This window comes from Pezoporus occidentalis, unplaced genomic scaffold (assembly GCF_034315485.1).
Source record: "Pezoporus occidentalis ecotype Australia unplaced genomic scaffold, CSIRO_AGI_Poc_V1 ctg257, whole genome shotgun sequence".
Taxonomy (NCBI): domain Eukaryota; kingdom Metazoa; phylum Chordata; class Aves; order Psittaciformes; family Psittacidae; genus Pezoporus; species Pezoporus occidentalis.
The window spans coordinates 136,587-156,714 of record NW_026914469.1 but is presented as its reverse complement, the minus strand read 5'-3'; the positions used below and the strand labels follow the sequence as shown (position 1 = coordinate 156,714).

General features: G+C 38.6%; 1 protein-coding gene across 1 annotated transcript in view; it reads right to left on the bottom strand.

The window, feature by feature from the left end:
* The window catches only part of ITGA8 (integrin subunit alpha 8), a 110,075-nt gene that overhangs the window by 76,631 nt on the left and 13,316 nt on the right, over window positions 1-20,128 (bottom strand). The window contains exons 4-13 of the mRNA XM_062623647.1: window positions 18,336-18,459; window positions 16,254-16,315; window positions 15,168-15,213; window positions 14,060-14,185; window positions 13,114-13,158; window positions 10,761-10,804; window positions 9,740-9,796; window positions 9,503-9,555; window positions 3,686-3,891; window positions 1,940-2,131 (exon numbers count right to left, since the gene is read on the bottom strand). Coding sequence (XP_062479631.1) covers window positions 1,940-2,131; window positions 3,686-3,891; window positions 9,503-9,555; window positions 9,740-9,796; window positions 10,761-10,804; window positions 13,114-13,158; window positions 14,060-14,185; window positions 15,168-15,213; window positions 16,254-16,315; window positions 18,336-18,459 — 955 coding nt within the window. The remainder of the gene's footprint in view (window positions 1-1,939; window positions 2,132-3,685; window positions 3,892-9,502; window positions 9,556-9,739; window positions 9,797-10,760; window positions 10,805-13,113; window positions 13,159-14,059; window positions 14,186-15,167; window positions 15,214-16,253; window positions 16,316-18,335; window positions 18,460-20,128) is intronic.

Genomic DNA, 20,128 nt, shown 5'->3' with positions numbered 1-20,128 from the left:
AGGAAGCCATTCTATTTTTGTGCTAAAACTGTGCCATGGTTGTGCTATTTTTTCAGCTCTGTTTTGGTGCTTCAAGCCTTTGTGAGTTAAAGAAGTGGTTGATGGACAGTAAGGTTTTTGTTTTCTGTTATTTACTGACAGATTCTTAACAGTGCTCTGGACTGACCATTCAAATATTCAGCTCATGGTGGAGGTAAAAGCTAGTTAAAGTAAAGGCAGGTTTGGGCTTGGGTTTGGTGTTTGTAAAATAAATAATTCATGTAATAAACCAAAACCATCGAACACATAGTGAGCTGATATCACAACATGAAATTCCTCAAGTGGGATGCATAGTGGAGCCAACAATAACAAGTAGAACAGCTCCAAGAAATCTCACAACTGAACTGACTATAGCAGCTCCCCAGCACACATTTAGAAAGATGGAGACCCATCACTCAAGCTTTTCACAAATTAGCTTAAAAGATGCTCCATATAAAGTATCCTAATACACTACTTAGACTTCTACCCTTCTTTCTTCCCCATGCTGCTCAAAGATGACCTTCCCAATCTTTATCTTTTCAATCTTACAAATGTCAGGAATGCAATATCCTGTTTTCTTTGGTTTTGCTGGGGGGCCTTGTGGATGCTTTAGGAAATGTTTAAATGCTGAAACTTTAATAAAGAGCTCTGTTTTCCAAAATAACCTCATTAGTCATGGACAATGAAAGACTATTAATAGCAACATCAACAATATGAAAACAAAAAGAGCAGTGTTTAAAAGCCCCTTCTTTTCTGAAAAGCTAAAGATCCTCTCACTTCACTCTTGTGATAGCTTCACTTTATCACTCTGCAGTCAGCTTTTCTGTTTGTAAAACTGTAATTTCTATTGTAAACATCCCTACCCAGAAACCCTCTTCAGCTTTTGGAAAGACACCTCTCAAGTGTTTTTTAATCCATCACAAAAAAAGTAAGAGATCCCATTACTGACCCTTTGAAAATCACAATTTTCACTTTTGAAACAATACAACTTTTAACAACACTGTCCTTGAAATAACCCAGGCTAAAATATGATTTCATAGTTAAGTTAGAGAAGTAAAGACTGATATAGCATTTTACTGTGGATGAACCTTTCATAAGAACAAAATACGATGTTTTACTGCACATCCCTGCTAAGGCTTCTGAATTGTCATGAAAAGAAACAGAACAGATTTGCTTCTAGAGGAGAGAGAGAATAAATACAAGCACATTTAAAATAGCTCCAACATTCAGACTACCTAGATGCTAGGAACATGCCTCTTAAATATCTCCCTGGTGAAGCTCAACTAATGTTATAAACTTGATGAATTTGAATGCATGCCAGGTAAACTAATAAGGAAGAATGAAGGCTAACCTAAAAAGCAAGAGTCCCTATAGGAAAATGAGAATATAAAAGGGGTGGAAGGACCCAAATGAAATATCTGCATTAAAGTAATGTATTTGCAATCTCTCTGCTTTTTTTAAAATGCAGTCAAAGCCATTAAGTAACTATGTATAGCTCAATGTCTGTTCAGACAGCAAAAAACAACTTAGCAACACAACCAAGTCAATCCTTTCTTCTAAAACACAGCATGTTTTTAATTAAGAAAGAATGTGAGGATGAAGGAGACCTTGCAAGTTCAATAAGCTGAAAGCATTCAATTTTTAGAAGTGGGGGGAAAGGGTTAAGCTTTTTATTGTAAACTTCACATGTTTTATGTTAATGTAACCATTTAAGCCCTTTCTTGACTTTCTGATCATGTCTTTTGACAGGAAAGGGAGTGTTTGTTTTGTCTGATTTTAACTCTCAGGAAAGCAGGCTAGAACTATCCAAAAATGTCTATTCTTTATTCTGAACCCTGCCTTCCAAAAGCAGCAGTTTAGGCGTGATGCATTTTCCAGAGAATGGAAGTATAAATTCCCCTTACTAATGGAAAAATCTTACCTGGGTAATCATTCTTGTCTACATCTGAGTCTCCTCTTAGAGTGAAGCCAAATCCCGAAGGCATGGACTGTGAGGCCCAGGCTCCATTGAGAACCTGGGAAGGGTTGGTATTTAACCCATTACTGTGTCCATTGTAAATGAGCACTTTTCCTCTTCTATCTTCTCCTGCAAATGGTGCTCCAATAGCAATGTCTGCAGTGCAATAAAAGGATAAAAAGAACGGGCACAATTAAAATAAAGCAAAAATTAAGTTCCTAAGTCTATATACACGCAGGAACTTCAATGTTCTGTACTTCCATATGGATTCCAGTTTTAACGCAAATATACAAAAATGTCTGTAGTGTCTTTTCTGTGTCACTTTCATGACAAAAGGTTATAAAATCATCCTATGAAGGGCTTACTGCATTATACTAAATAGGCAGGCCACACTGGATTCCTCCACTGTATTTCCAGGGCATTCAATAAGCTCTAATAAACCAAGACCTAATTTAATGCCTGCTTCTACTTCCATATTTTTAAAGAGACACAAATTATTCTTGAGTTCCTCTGTCACCTAATTAATACAGAAGAGCTGTTAAATTTTCTTTTTCCAGATAAAGTATTGAACATAGACAAAAAAAAAACAAAAAAAACCACTCAAACAACCAGTGCAAAAGAGAGCAGTGAAATAAAATGTTTTGATCTATACCAAGCCAACATCTTATTAAGAAATGGAAATAGTACTGAGTCAGGAATTGAACAGGAGGCCTTGGGCATTATGCAGTTAAGAACTGCAATCATTAAAAATGAGGTACCATATCCAAGAAACACAACTCATAATGCTCTTCTTACTTCCTACACATGGGATGTGGAGAGGACCATGTGTCTAGATTGAGATTCAACAGCCGCACTAGCTGATTTACCTAATAGGGAACACTAGAGGAAGATACGTATCTACAACTCTCACTTTTAAGTTCTGATCTAACAGCTGATGCTGGACTCCTTTACTAAACTTGACTTCAGCACTTGGAATTTGTACCTTTGCTCTAAAGGTAGAAGTACACCAAAGCTCTATAGCATCTTCAGTTATGAAGCAGAAGACTTTGCCTCCAGATCTTTCTTAACCTTCTCTCTACACTAAGAGAGAACAGTAGGAATGTCTCCATGCTGCCTTACCAGAATGCTGGAGAGCAGGGATACCAGCCTTCCCTGCCCAGAGAAGCAGAGGTCACCTACTATTGCTCACAGGTAAAAGAAGTCTCCACTGTTGAGTTCAGCTGGTCTGAACTCCATGGTGGGATTCCAGGAAAACCCTTCTGCTCAGAGGACAGTATTCAGATTTTGTGCACCCTGAACTTAAATACAATCCTATGGCTCCTGGCATGACTTATACCTTGCACAGGAGCCACACACTGGTGCCACTGCCCTAGAATCTAGTGGCTATGGTGCTGTGAAAAACAGCCTTCAAGTTACAAAGGAGCTAGGTCCATTAATTTTTCCATAGTGGGCCAACCCTCTTCAAGGCTACTGTACAAAACACTTCCTCCAGGAAAAACTCCTTGCAGTTTCAGATGCAGAGATGCTTGCTTTGCATCTTGGAAATAAGAACTAAGAAAATACATGCAGGGAAAAACAAGCTGAAACTGACCATGTCCAAAGAGGCTAACTAGGTACTCAGGGCACCCAAGCTATCTCAGATAACTCAGCAAGTTAGTTTACTTGGACTGTTATACAGAGATATATATCACTATATTACATATAAATTACCATTATATCCATCTTGATTGAGATCTCCAAGGTGTGTGATTGCACTGCCAAATCTACCAAACACTTCAGTGCCTGTCAGAACTTGTGCATCTTGGAAGAGGAAAGCACTTTCTTGCAGGTACAGATAAACTTGCCCAACTTCTTTAGGTTTGCTCTCAAATTCTCGTTCCATAAAGAGAGGGGCACCAACTAAGATATCATCTAAACTGCAACAGTCAAACAAAAACCAGTGTCACTGAGATATTGAGTGCAATTCACACAGTTCATGCATTTGTTAAACAGGAAGCTGATAATTATCATCATAGAGTCATAGGCTAACTGAGGGAAGAAAGCGTTTCTGGAGTTCTAGTTCAAACACTTGGTTAGCTAGGGAAGGCTGCCCAGGGCTGTGCCAAATCCAGTTTTAAATATCTCCGTGGATGTAGACTCCAGAGCCTTTCTAGGCAACTGCTTCCAGTGCTGGATCACCCTCACAGCAAAAACATTTCTTCCTAGGTTTAAATGGAGTTTCTTGCACTTCAATTTATGCCCACAATAGACACCGAAAAGCTATACTTCGAAGTTCATGATCCAGAAGTCAGGGATTTAACTAAGAGGGGAATCTGTGTTAACAGAGCAAATTCTGTCTGCTAACAGTGCTAGTGAGAGAGAATTTTATTATAAAATCTAGGTTTTAAAAATGATATATGAGTAAGTGAATAATACAAAAATTGCCACTTTCCAGCAGATTTTTGAAGTAATATGCATAAATCACAGAACCACAGACTCATTTAGGCTGGAAAAAACCTTGAAGATCATCTAGTTCCAACCCCCTCATCATAGGCAGGGACACTTTCCACTAGACCAGGTTGCTCAAAGCCCCACCCAATGTGACCTTGATCACATCTTAAGTCTTTTCCAAATGCTGTCCCCTCTGTTCAAAATGGAAACATTATGAAATTCTTTTAAAAAATGAAACGTGCTTAGAGCTTCAATTAATAGAGAATGCCTCACCACTAATTCAAATGGAAGCTGGGAGATAAAGCCAAAGCTTTATTTAAGAAAACACTTCTGTTTAATATTAAGTACATGAGTAGTTGCAGTGCTCACGTAATTTGCCCTATTAAGTGTTAAAGGGAAAGGACACAATAAAATCACAAAAATAGGAGGCTTAGAGGGAAAAGTCCTTCTTTTCCCTCAATCAGTATAAGAATCAGTAGAAGAAGATAGTCTAATCAAACAATATTTTACATGTTGTTCTAAATGGGGGTGTTTTGAAACATGTTATCAACATTCATTTAGCAGGGAAAAAAGACCCTTTACTGAACAGTAAAGAATAAAATAAAGCAAGATTGACAGACACATAACAAGCAGAAATATTCTTAATAAATTATTCTGAGATATGAAATGATCGTATCAGATTAATTTTTGAAGGTTGCTCAAGCCCATATAAAGTAATAGGATGATTTCAATTATATTCAGTAGATGTTGCTCATTCATATTTAGGAACTCTGTTATTGCAAATAACTACTGCTACTTGATCCCAGAATTTTTAGTTCGGAAAAAATATTCTCATGCTTTAATGGGAAATTTTGTTCAAACTATATCAAACTTGTAGAAAACCTTCTAATATTCCTAATTGTGATGTCTCCACAAAGGCTTTAGCCATTAGTAAACCAACTAATAAAATTGCATTACATTGTTTTCCCAATTCTGAAAGAAAAAAAAAACCCTATGTGATTTGGGAGTAGCTCAGCTAAGATACAGACTGTAGAATTTTGTACAGAATATCTCATCTAGAAGCCTTTTAATCACATTGTAGAACTTACACATTCTACAAATTGTGACAGAGTACTTCTAGAAATGTTGTTTTCATATTACGTTTTATAGCATGTTTCCATAAAGGAAACTGTAATTCAAAATGTCAGGTCACTTCGGTACAGTTGTTCTATCCTTTATACGTCAGACTTTACCCCATGGCATAACTTAAAAAGGAAGTAAGTAGATCCTGACCTGACATCAAAGGTGGGATTTTCCTTTCACACTAAACATCAAAAGTCCTCCTCTACTAACGAAAGTTGCCCATGGTTGGGACAGAATGTCAGCTGAAACAGTCACCACAAAACAATAGCAACAACAAAAACAGATCATAAATGCTTGTTGTTTTTTTTTACAAGTTTTTTTACAACTGTCATGCACTAAAGGCATTATACAGTATTAGTAACTTCAGTTACTATTCTATTACATTGCAGTCCAGACATTTCTAGCAAGATTGGGACCCCACATATGCTGTATAAACCACGATGTAAAAGACGAACTTGGCTCCAATGAATATTTTACAAATGAAGGATTGTAAAACTAAGGGGAGATATTTTTACGGGTGTTAAGGAATCAAAAGATTTAGAGCCAGGAAGCTCCCAGTACATCGATGTAAACTATGTAGAGACCTAGACACCTTTAAAACACTGGTCCATAGAGCAATATCTAGAGTGCCTACAATGGTGAACAGAGGCAGACTATTATCATTCACAGTGGCCTAAAATTCAGCAGAAGCCTAACCCAGAATACAAGATTCCCCAAGTGAGACACAAAACAAGCAGGCAGGAAGGAGCTGGAGTCTGTTGTGCAGGGATCACAGCATGTCAGCTGGAAGCACACAGTGCTGGGTTTATATTTCTAGGAAAATTTCTACTTCGTTAAAATAAATGACAATGGCTGCCTAAAATACATGAATAGGCCAGGGACCAGACCCTAGTAACTAAGTTGGCTCGCCTTCTGATGTGCTGAGGGAAAGGCGGGAGCAAGGCAGTCATCTAAATTTCATTCACATTTCTAAACTGGTTACAGGCAGCAGAGCTACCTGGAACACCTGCAGCACTTAGCTTGCCTTCCCTCCAGGTCTTGGCATGTCCCACCCAAACCAAAACTTTTCTTTCCTCACCTTCTTGATTATTCCCCTTCTCCGGCAGTGCTGAGCTCTGTAGGTCAAGGCAAGCTGCTTCAGCAAGCCCTCTGCAAGAAGGAATTCTCCCTCAGGCAATTTTAGTGGTTTGAGTTTGGTTTGGTTTTTGCACTGTCACAGCAGTGTACCACAGCCAGAGAGGAAGGATTCTTCAGCTACCCTGCTCTCTCTGATCCTCGTTTACTTATTCCTGATTTCTCTCCAAGTGGGTCACAAGCAAGCAATTGCTGTTTACCATGCTTTATAGTCAGTTTCACCTTCCAGCTCCTACCATTCAAGTATCTAGACATCAAGCAGTCAAAGGGGGGTGTGTGTGTGTGTGCATCATTTGTTGGGTTATGAGTACCTATGTGATTATAATAATGTGTTTTTGTTGTTGAAGAAGGATATTTCAATTGGCTTAGGAGTCTATATTTACAAAATTAAAGTTCTGAGCCATATTCAGGTTCATGTGATCCCTTTTAAAAGCCTGCAAGAGCAAAGCATAAGCAAAAGCCCCTGGACAGTAATGTTAAACCATAAAGTGCAGTTCATTTTGTAATGGTATTTTGAACTGGTTCTTTAGATTTATTTCAATACTGCACTAAGAAGTTGCAGTTAATATAAATCATGTATTTATTTTGTCCAGCACAATAAGGTAACTAGCCAGTACTGTTTCCTTTCTATTAACAAAAACTTTAAAAGGCAAAAGCTGACCACCTGCTGAGACTGTATGCAGTTCCTTTGTATCCTGCTGAGCAATAAAAAGCAGGAGTATGGGAAATGTCAAGAGGTCAATGTATAACTATGGAAAGCTTTGATAAAGGCCAAGTAAAAGACCAGTAAACAGTTTATTCCACTGTTTTTATTGGGCCGTTTCAGTCTAAATTGGAAGTGTTCTCTTTTTTCCTCTTTACTAGGAATGCAGTCTGTAAGTTGATAGCAAACTTGTTTTGTTGTTTCATTGTGGATTTCTCATTATTAGTACTGGGCAACTAAATGGTAGTTCAAATAATATCCTCAATTTTCCTATTCTGCCTACAACCTGATGTGGTGAAGATAAAACTGTAAGAGCCACCCCAGAACACCTTAACTGCTGGAGCAGAAGGGTATACACAGCTTTTTTCTCTAGGGTAAGCCTAATCATTGAGCCTTGTCTTCAGTCCTGTTACAGCAAAGCATCATTCCTATTAATCTTTTCAGCATAGAACTTCATCAGGTTTCTCATACTGATAAAGCCATCACTTATCTTTTATCCTTAGATAATAGATAGGATAGAAATATCCTTAGATAATAGATAGGATAGAAAACCTAAGTCAATTTGAAGTGGTCATTTCCCTTTTACTTTTTTTCCTCTCTGTTTTACTTTCCCTTTCAGATAAATATTTGTATCAACTATATGTGCAAACTAGCAAAGGCAGACTACACATCTAATCAGACATGTTTATCAAGTAAAGCTTTTTGTGTTTTGTTTTTTGTGGGATGTTTGGATCTCAGAGAGCATCATTAGATTTCTTTTAAGATATAGACTGGGAGACCACACAGGCCTCAACAGCAGTTTGATTATATTATTGACATAAACAGTGGTCTTAGAGGTCCACAGAAAATATGAGACCTGCCAAGTAACCCTATGGTTCACAGGAAATAACCTGCACAGGAAATAGTTTGGTTCAGTGAAAAGTTAAATAGCAAGTTCCCTAAAAGTCTAATGAGTGTCTAGAGTGTCTATTGTAACTTAGATTAATGTTTCTCCACCCTTTCACATGAGTAAAGTGCTATGGTACTATGACAAAATTTGACCTCAGAAACTTGTAAAGATATGAGTACTATGAAGCAGCTGAAACTTCTTTTGTTGTTGCTGTTCTTATTGATTTTGGGTTTGGGGTTTTTTGTTTGTTTGTTTTGTTTTGGAATGCAATAACATTTTATCACCTTGTTATTTTTCTCTTTTCTTGTATCCTTCACTTTTTAAAGGGTCACTAGGTACTGAAGAGAAGCAATCATTTAGTCCATCCAGAAGAAATATTTAAGGCACTATGTTTAAGCACATAATACATCATTGTAAGAAAAGAAAATGAAGTAGATACATCTGAGACATTTTACAATAGGCAAGAGTATGCTGCAACTCTAAATATAAACCTGGCTCACCTCTGTGCAGCTCTGAGGTGAGGACTCTTCCAAATTCCAAAGCTCTGAGCTTCAGGACTCTTCATCTCCTTGCTAAAAAGCTAGTACCAGTATTCACTTGCTAAAGTCCTACGCTTCTGAAATATTCAATCAGATTTTACATGAGTTCAAAGTTAGGAAGTGGTTTGTTCAACAGTGCCTGAAATCCCTGAGTGCCTTAGATGTGATCCTGGGAGCTGAGCAGCACTCTCCCTCAGTCAAGCACAATGCTGGTCATAACAACTATGGCCATTGACACTTTTTGGTCCTCTGGATGGTGAAAATAGATGTCCAATCAGCAGGTGCTGGAATGAGGAGCTTTTAAAATTGAGAAGTGAAGCTATGGATGGCCCACATGTGAGAAGGCTTACCTGCTTTTGAGAATGGGAGAATGAATTTTTGACTTTCACCCATCTCTTCCCAGTAGTAGCTTGCGCTGTTTATTCACTGTTCTATAAGGATCTGTTTCCTAAGACATTAGATATTCCCGCTCTGCCACACTGTTTTGAATAAATATTCAGGAAGACAAACTCACCCAAAATAGGCCTGCAAATACTTGTGCCACCGTGATTACAGAAAGATAAGCCTACATGAACAATTAAAATTAGAAAAGCAGAGAAGCCAAGAGAAGCATTTTGAGGTACGAAGCACCTGAAAACCTATGTCTATATTAAACATCAGGCATTGCTTCTATGAATGTTCAGTGGAGCTGAATACATTTGGTAACCTACCCATCATTGTTAACATCAGATACTGCAACAGTGTACCCAAAATAAGACGCCATCTGGAAATAAAAAACAACAGATAGACTTTCACATATCAATTTAATTTTTTATTTTTTTTTACTGATAATACTCTTTGTTTCGATGGTCATTAATTCTAAAATCTATTTTATATACATTTTAAGCTATGTTAATAAAACTGTATCCTCTAGAGATATTATATTTGATCACATAGTTTGACATTACCTGTTCACCAGTGAAATTCTGGATAAAGGTCAAGTCTGAAGAATTAATAATTGAGACCTGGTAACAGAAAAATATGGAAAGTTTCAAGCACAACATCACTGCAAACCTATTTGTCACATTGTGGCCAAGAAAAAACAATTATGTTCTGTCTCACCACAGTTTTCCTATATGATCTTGAATGAATCACTAAGACTTTATGAGTCTCATATAAATATAAATAAATATATAAATAAAATGGGGAAATAAATGGGGAAAAGACTGCTTCCCTTTCTTACTGGACACTGAACAGAAGCAAATCAGATTGTCAGCTAATCAGTGACTACATTATTAGGCATGAAAACAGGAACTTATACCATAAAGAAATATATGCATACCTACATATATATATATGCACACACATACACACCTTTCCTCTGAAAAATGGTATGAATCAGTTCCAGAGACACAATGATTTCTGGGTTCACAAAACTAGAGAATGTGTCTGTGGCTAGGGTCTCTGTTTCCCTAGGTTAGGCTAGGTTAGTTCTGAAACTTTCTTTTCCTATGAGGTAAAAGATGCATCCACATACATATATCGTTTTCTCCCATCACTTCTAACTTAATATTTAGCATCTAGTATTCCGTGTATATACTTAGAGCACTTAAAATAAACAGTGGGTATGAATTATCTGAACTTGGACAGCTCACCACTGCGGATACAGCATTGCACATGAAATATGCTAACCTAAGGGTAAGATCAGATCTGATAACACTCACTGGGTATAAGGATTCTGGTCATACTCAAAGCATGCTTGAAATTGCCTATTGTAAACAGACTTCAGAAGGGACTAAGCACTTAATATTCAAAAGTAAGGCATTTCAGCCCAGCCAGATAAGCCTGAGAGTGAAAGTCAGTAGCATTTTTCTCTTACTAAAAAGTTTAGGAACAAGGAGACAGAAAATATAATGTAGCCTTTAGCCTCCCAAAGAGTCTAACTGCCTTCTCAATATAAAATGGATAAAATGTGGGTCCAGTACATACATAGCCAAAGTTCTGCGCTCCCCTTGGGACTCCAGCAACCAATTCTAAAAGGATAAATGATCAAACAGTGAAGTGGTTATGCCACGAGTCGTACATGCAACATGTATCCCATGCCACTTAAATCTTCCTTGATATGTAATGCTTAGGATTTTGATTTATCTGTATCAGAAGCATCTGCAAATCTCTTAAAGACATTTACTCATAAGATTTTAACTTCCCCTAAGTGCATCTAGTTGCATGAAATAGTATATCTTAAATTTTGAATACACTCATCCAGACAACTCTTTCTGCCTAGCATCAGTTAACATAGCACCACATTATAAAGCTGTCTTTCTCCAGAAGCATTTGAATGTTATCTCCTAGCCTGGGCTGTGATGTTTATGTGGCAGTCAGAAGTGTGCTTTTAGCATGCACAGACATTTCCAAGCCATGTTGCACCTGGCCAGTCATAGGCTGAGGTCTAGCAACCTCTATGCAGGTGAGTAACTTGAATATGGACTGAAAGACTGTACAAGACTGCACTGTTGGCTCTACATAGAATCAAAGAATCATAGAATAGTTAGGGCTGGAAAGGACCTTAGGATCATCAAGTTCCAACCCCCTGCCATGGGCAGGGACACCTTGCACTAAACCATGTCACCCAAGGCTCTGTCCAACCTGGCCCTGAACACTGCCAGGGATGGAGCATTCACAACCTTCCTGGGCAACCCATTCCACTGCCTCACCACCCTAACAGGAAAGAATTTCCTCCTTACATCCAATCTAAACTTCCCCTGTTTAAGTTTTAACCCGTTATCCCTTGTTCTATCACTACAGTCCCTAATGAAGAGTCCCTCCCCAGCATCCCTATAGCCCCCTTCAGATACTGGAAGGCTGCTATGAGGTCTCCACACAGCCTTCTCTTCTCCAGGCTGAACAGCCCCAACTTTCTCAGCCTATCTTCATATGGGAGGTGCTCCAGTCCCCTGATCATCCTCATGGCTCTCCTCTGCACTTGTTCCAGCACTTCCATGTACTTCTTATGTTGAGAACACCAGAACTGCACACAATACTCCAGGTGAGGTCTCACAAGAGCAGAGTAGAGGGGCAGGATCACCTCCTTCGACCTGCTGGTCACGCTCCATTTGATGCAGCCCAGGATACGGTTGGCTTTCTGGGCTGCAAGCACACACTGAAGCTGGCTCATGTTCATTTTCTCATCAACCAACACCCCCAAGTCCTTCTCCACAGGGCTGCTTTGAATCTCTTCTCTGCCCAACCTGTAACTGTGCCCGGGATTGCTCCAACCCAGGTGTAGGACCTTGCACTTGGCATGGTTAAACTTCATAAGATTGGCATCAGCCCACCTCACAAGCGTGTCAAGGTCCCTCTGGATGGCATTCCTTCCCTCCAGCGTATCAACCGAACCACACAGCTTGGTGACATCGGCAAACTCGCTGAGGGCGCACTCGATCCCACTGTCCATGTCAGCGACGAAGATGCTGAACAAGACTGGTCCCAGCACTGATCCCTCAGGGACATCACTCATGACTCGTCTCCAGCTGGACACTGAGCTATTGACCACAACTCTTTGCATGCGGCCATCCAGCCAGTTCTTTATCCACCGAGTGGTGCATCCATCAAATTGATGTCTCTCCAATTTAGAGACAAGGATGTCGTGTGGGATAATGTCGAACGCTTTGCACAAATCCAGGTAGATGCCATCAACTGCTCTACCCCTGTCCATCAGTTCCGTAGCCCCATCATAGAAGGCCACCAAATTGGTCAGGCAGGATTTCCCCTTAGTGAAGCCATGCTGGCTGTCACCAAGCACCTTGTTGTTTTTCATCGGGACCCATGGACTTGTGCACGTTCAGATTTTTAAGATGCTCTCGAACCAGGTCCTCTCCTACAGTGGGCTCAAGGTCTTCATTCTCACAGTCCCTGCCGTCTGCCTTCCAAGACTTGGGTGGTGTGTTCAGAGCCTTTGCCAGTGAAGACTGAGGCAAAGAAGTCATTCAGAACCTCAGCCTTCTCCAAATCCTGTGTAGCTAGTTCTCCCGAAACATGTTACAACTGGTCACCAAACTGGCTAAATAAAGTGAGCTTGGATGGCTCCACCTAGCATGTCGTCACAGCTCTAACTGCTGAACAGATGCATGGCCAGAATACCTTAGCAACAGATTCAGACTTCTGGGTTACTTACATTCTGATCTGTTAAGATACGTCTTCTAAGGAAATATTTGCTTCTGAGAATATTTGGTACAGATAGCTTAAATGTCACCTATGTTTCAAATGTATGTTCCTGCACAGACCCAAAATGAGGAAATTACTAGCTGCATGGCTATGAGGTTTCAAGTACGTAGCTTCTTACCTTGTTCAAAATCCCCAGTAAATTCCCCAGCAGCCACTGAGTATCCTGTTTAAAGGTAAATTACAAGAAAAACACTTGATAAACCATTTATTTAAAAAAAAACAACATGCAAGGTTGATCAGATTTTTCTGTTCACCAGATCAGCACAATGCAATTTTTCTAACATCAGTATACTAAAACTGTGCGGAAGAAAGGGAAAATTGTTTATCATATTATTATAGCTAAATTAAGTGTAGGTCTGAATGTATAATAAATCTATCAGTTTTCTCAAAAAAATGAGCTTTTAAATCATTAATACTTCATAATTTATCTGAAAAACAGCAGCTGCTGCGGTGGTTTGCCCTAACAGCTACTGACACAATTTAGGTCTTCATTACTGTACTGTAACATCTGAGTATCCTGTTTTAGCCTATACGGAAGACAGATTTCCAAAGATTCAGTGAAGTACCTCCTGAAGCTTTAGTAAACCTGTGAGATAATTGCTGTTGACACAGTAAAGATTTTGGATTTTATCAGGGACTGTAGTTTCAAATCTATGGGCAGAGGTGAAAGGATGCATCTCTGCCTTCAAATTCCACTGCATTTTTTCTATAATTATGTGAAGAAAAAACTGTCTTACACGCAGAGACACATGAATATCATTACAAAAAAAAAAGAAAAGATATAATTGGGTACATTTTTTATTTCTGCTTAATTATTTAAGATCAAATAATAAGAACCCTAATGAGCCATTTAAGCTCTCAACCCTCAAACCCGGTCCCCATGCATAATTTTAAGCATGGTCATAATGCCGTTGAAGTAACTAACAAAATACTAATTTGCTGTTGTGCAGAACATGTTCAAATCATCTCAAAATTGGGACATTAGTAATGTAGGGCTACTTTTCAATATGTGTAAGCCCCATGCTCTTAGAACATATTGCTAACTGGCACAGAGATTAGCTTACCCATGTAATTGTCATCATATGAGGGTGGTGCCACTCCTGTTTGCTTCTCTCGTGCCAGTTTCCTCAGAATATCCTTGAAGGAATAATTTGCAGTGATATCCACAATACTTGCAGTGATTACCTGACCTGGATTCAAATAACTTCATAAATGAAAGGAGCATAAAGGAGAGCCAGTTTCTACAAAACAGGGCTAGCAGTACATCAGAACAGAGCTGAAGGGATAATATAGCAGAGATGCAAAGAGCAGACATCTTCTCCCAATCTTTCTCCATTATTACTCTGAAAGTCGTAAGAGTGCACATAAATGGGCATTGAGACTCTATTGAACTACAACAAAAGCATCTCGAGACCCACATCAAGGTGCTGATTCAAACTAAAGTCTAGCATTTTCAGGCTCAGCTACCTTTTGATGGTGTACTGTATAAATGTAGCAGACCAGTGGAAGCAATTTCTTAATGAAGAATTCAAAGCTATGAATTCCACACCATCATAATCAACTAGATCTTCCTCCTTTAATGGCAATGCAAAACCACACACTAATGAGCCAGACAATGGGCAAGTTGGTAGTCAGAGTCTGGGAAATTAGCTACATGACATCTCAGAACAGGTTAAAGCAAAAATACCCTTTTAACCCTTTACCAAAACCACTTCAGGTTTTATCTACATGAGAAACTACATCTTGGAAATTACAGTGATGCCACAAATAAGCTAAAAATATATGCAGATAGCAATGAAAAGGTGGTGTTCACAAATAAATAAGTGAAAAAAACTGAAACTATTGCATTAATTGCACAAACTTTAGCTATTTTTAAAACTGCAGTATTTCTAGGGAAAAAGTGGGCTTATTAATCAAATGACAAACGCGCTAAAATGGCAACATAAGAAGTTAGTTCTACTTGTTTCGCCTCCTACCCAACCTTCATCCTGAGTTTTCTCTGACTTACTTTTATCCTCAATTGCTTGCTAAACAATTCTTCTGACTTATATTTGCTGAAAATAAGACCAGACTGGTTATCTTAAGCTGAGAAAACAATGGAAATCTAGTACAACATTTTCAATACTTTCTGCTTCACTTCTTAGATCAAGTTAACCAGCCAGATGAACATACCTTGCCAATAAAAACTACCAGGCCCGCCTACTATGAGGTCTCCATTCTACAAAAAGCAGAATTGAATAAAATTACACAACAAAAGAACACAACAAAGTTAAGCGTGCATGGGAAAAACAATTTAAATGACCAAAAGAATATCAGAATCATGCTAAAGGAGAACAGCTCTGCACAAGGAAATGATGTAGGTGCATGGACATGCAGGGAAAGCCACAGTCAAATAAAGTTAAGATCACCCTATGCATCTTCATTTGAATGAAAGCCATAATTTTTTTTAGCACTAACATAGCACTCTAAAAATTGCTGGTTATTTGTAACAAAGTCAGCATAAAAGAGGGTATTTGCATTCAGTGAAGCAACATAATGCTTTACAGAAAATACACTTTTGTCTACTGTGCCACGAGGTCTTTACTCCTTGGCTATTAATAGTGTGAATAACCTATTCTGTAGGTGCAGAACACTGAAAACAATAGCAATGATCAATGTTATGTGAGGTCCTGGTGCTGTAATAATGGCACATGTAATAACAATAATTGCACAGTTTATTCTTCGGCCCATAATGTTGTTTCTGGATCTTCTTGGCATATAAGAACAACTAGCTATTTCCCCTAAGCACTTTCACTGTCACCTCCAAAAAGAATGGTCTTACTCAACGACTTCTCTGACTCCAAAAGCATTTTTATACAAGCTATTTTAACTTTTTAAAACGAGCTAGTACTAGCCCATTATTTCCTGAAAGTCAGGTCTTTGGATAGCACTGTAACCAATGATAGAAGATTCTATCTTCTATCACTGAGATAGAAGAACATACAAGAGATAGAAGAACATACAAATTTTTGCCTAATGATTAAGCAGACCAAGCAGTCAGACTGGAATGCTGCCAATTGATAAACAAGTGCTGATTGCAGTATTTCTTTTATTAATGAAACCAGGAAGTTTGAAGCTTGCAAAGGGGGAAAAACTTGCAAAAACTTCACAAAACTTTCCATATGCAACAGCATGGGTAAACTCTTGATCACTTGTGCTTGAACACTGGTGATGTATCAGAATTACATTTGTTAAAGTATTTTGGAAGAAGAATCTCACCTTGTAAAAATCTAAGCTGAAACCTGCTTGACAAAAGCCTTGTCCTTCGGGATCTGCATTGCCTGCAATTATGAACATAGAAGATTTTTATTGATTTCACAGTACACATGGAAGACAGCTTACACATCACTGGAACTGTTAAGGCTGTAAATGCAAAACTACCAAAATACATGAAAAGATATGCATCCTTTTTTAGAAGAGGCAGAGCAAAACAAGACTTTTTACAGGACCCTGAACATGCAGCTCCCTTGTGAAGATTCTGAGTAACAGGAGCAGGAATATAGGAGTTACTTGGGACTTCCGCCTCTCAGTGCTAAGGAAGGACCTTTGCAACAACTACCAGGGATACAGTTTGAATTTGGCTGGACACACAAAAGTAAACAACTTGACAAGAAATCCTAGAATGGTCACCAGAATCTGCCCTGCCATAAACACAAGAGTAAGTGTTTACCAAGGCATTCTCAAAAAATGCAGACATAGTAGATGGCTCAGCACGGGTCAATGTTCAGATGACATTTGGTTATCTGTACTATGGCTAGGGAAAGGGTACATGTCCTTCACAAAGGCCAGGCCTTTAACTGATATACATTTGGTCAATGAGGACTGAAGTGTAATATAATTTTGGATGCAGATTTATACATGCAAAACCATGCTTCCTGCTTCTGTCCACTTTCATTTCTAGTCTCCAAATCCTTACATAATTGTTCAAAGCATCTTGGCATGCATTTTAGGGTTTTCCTGTGAGTGCTGGAGTGCTGGAGGTGTGCAGGATTGGGAAACTGGGAGCAGGAATGGTGACTTGAACTCTCTTTTCAAATGTCATAAGCCTTTGGCAAAGCCCCAGTGAGACATCACTGATAAACAGATTTTCTGATAGGCCATGGAAAGCATTATTGGGCTACATTATTATCACATATCTGTCAGATGTCAAGAAAATCCAGCTACATGAAGTGGTGCTGTCTCTAAATCTCCACAGGAAAGAGACCTTTTAATTATGTGAAGTGTCTGATTTTTCTGTAAAATGCCTGTTACTTTCTTGACAAAATCAGAAACTCAAAGGTAGGAACACAGTTTGCAATAGGAGAACAGTTAAAGATGTGTTTTGAAATTAGCCCATGTGCACAGGGCAAGAATGCTAGCTGCAACAGCAGAGTCTTTGTATCATGACAAGGAACAACATCATAGATTTGCTTCCACAGCTTCCCCTCGAAGGGATAGGTAAGCTCATCGTATTTGCTGTCTAACACACATTACCTTTAGAAACGTAACTGAAAGAACAATTTTCTGATCTGTGAATGCACAAACTGCCACAGACCTAGCTCGGTCTAAAGCTCAGTAAAACCACTGGATACTTCATATTGATTTTAATAGTGTGGAGCACTGAGGTCAATGAAGGTATTAAGAATCATCATAAGCACTTGGACACAGGATGCTGAACAGGATGAACAAGTGATATAATCTAACGTGTTGGATTTTCTGCAGACTTCTAGGTAACTGAAGTTCGTTCTAAATATACACACGTTTTTTCCCTACGCCCCTAGAAGTAAGGCCCAGAGATGGCTATCACATCCTCAAAACAGCACAGAGAAGAATGCAGAACAGCACTGCTAAGGCGCATGGCTTTCTTCCATGCTGGAAGTTCTTCATAAATGAGCTATTGTGGATAGTATTGGCATGAATGGTGTAGAGGCTGTGTTTCTGTGCAGGGTCTGGTCTTCAGATGGTGATCCTGTGATGAGAGATTTATACTCAGCATAAGCATGAATAATTGTTTAAAATGCTATTTGGTTCTTATCTAGATCTGTTTGCTACATTTTAAAGCCATTTAAATTGAACCAACTATAACTCATCACTATAACTGCGTAAGCTTAATTTACTTAATTTTTCCTCTTTCAATTAAACAATAAAGCACACAATTACAGGTGTATAGCTGAATGTCATTTTTTCTCTAAATCCTCATCCAGTGCAATAATGTCATATAGCAATCTTCGTTCAACCAAGACTGTGTGAAGACTGAAAGGATGAAAGCACAGAGTACAATATCAATTCCTCCAACACAGGATTGCTCCTATTTATACTTACTGTTGCGACAGGGTGAATATTCAGCATAGGCACTGAAGTTCTGAATTGCTACATAGCAGGTGCCAACAGGGTCCTTTTCAGGGCTGTCTTTAAGGGTTCTCCAATGATATAAGGGAGCACAAGCCTATCAAAACAGAAACAATATCGTACGCACCTGTCACATACTCACCTATCTGGCAATTGCAGTTAATAAGCAGTGTTATGAGGATTCTCTCCGGTACTGTATCATTCATTCACAATGTATTGACAGAAGAAAATGCAGGACCACTGCTTCTTATAGTTTCATTATAACCTGAAAAGCATAATCTGATCTTTCACTTATAGCTCTTCGTAGGTGAAATCTCTCAGGGAATACCACTCACACTAAAGCATATGTTACAGATACCCTCTAAGCCTGCCTTATAAGTGATATATTTGCTCTATTACTGCTCATTGCACAAGATTTGATCCCATAGTTTAAGATAGAGATCACATACATGTGGCTGAAGACATTCCTACTTCTGTCCTGATATGTCTTAAAATAATGGGTGTTGCCGTTATTATATTCAGAAGGAAATTTGCTGCGTCATATCGTTTATCACAATCATCAGATTGTGTTGTCTTATAAAACCTTAATTTAAATCTTTAGAGAGATGGTACAGCTATAACGGATTCAACAGTCTCTGGGTGAACATGTTTTTGCTAAGTTCTGGTTACTGAACTAATTTGATCTGTGTTATAGTAGTGGTATTACAAACATTGCAGTGTAAGGATAAAAGATATACAAGCGGTGGAGAGAGTAACATCATCTTTTTTGAAAGTAACTCAGATAACTGGAAAAATAAAAAAGATAAGCTGTCAGGTATGCAAGTCATTCTTTAGGGGCTCCTGTGACCTAAAACTTTTCAATTGGCAGGGTGGTGAAGACACTAATTCTTCCTACAGCCTTGCCTCTGTAAGATACAAACAAATCCTTTGTTCATTTCCTACTTTGTCTTACTTCTCCAATCAGAAACCTGTCTACCTCTGGCAAGGTTTTGTTATTATTCACAGTACTGTATAAACCTTCATTCTGCATTCAGTTCCAGCTGAATGAACCACTGTGCTACTCAGTGCTTACCAAGGAAGTCAGCGCTTCTGGAACAATGGTTTAAGGAATTGGGACTCTTAGGATGTCCCTGCCTAGAAGACCTTACAGATTAAAACAGGAAGCAAAACCAGAGTGCAGTAAAGAAGAGTATGTATCCTATGAGCATGATTTTAGGTACATTTGACATTGAGCAAAATAGATTGAAACGAGCTCAATATAAGCATAACTGTTGACCTGATGCAGTTTCCATCACATCTGAGTTTTAAAAAAATAGAAGTTTCTGACAGCTTGGTGACATTGTCTTTTTCTCTCCTTTCAAAGCTTAAAAGGCATTTTTTTCTACCTTCACTCTTCACATTTTTGCTTGAAAAGTGTTGACTATATGCCTGTTTCAGAAAGCCTGAGAAGAGTTATCAGAGGCAAACCAAAGTTTGGTCAGTACAGACACAGCACATCAGTTGGTGCTGAGGTTTTCTGCTCACTTGATTAAGATTCACCAAATGATGACAAAGAAGCTTTATTTCTGGTTTTGAACTGTTGTTTAGTGGAGTACATAAAATGAAAAATCTTCAGCTATTTTTAGCATTTTTACATCCACTTAGCTCTGTAACACAACAGGGTGATGTTTTATTCATTACCTATTTCATGTCAAAATCCTTTCCTAGGTTAACCACAAGGCATACTAAATAAGGGAAGGTATTTCCTTTAGACTTCTTCCCTTATG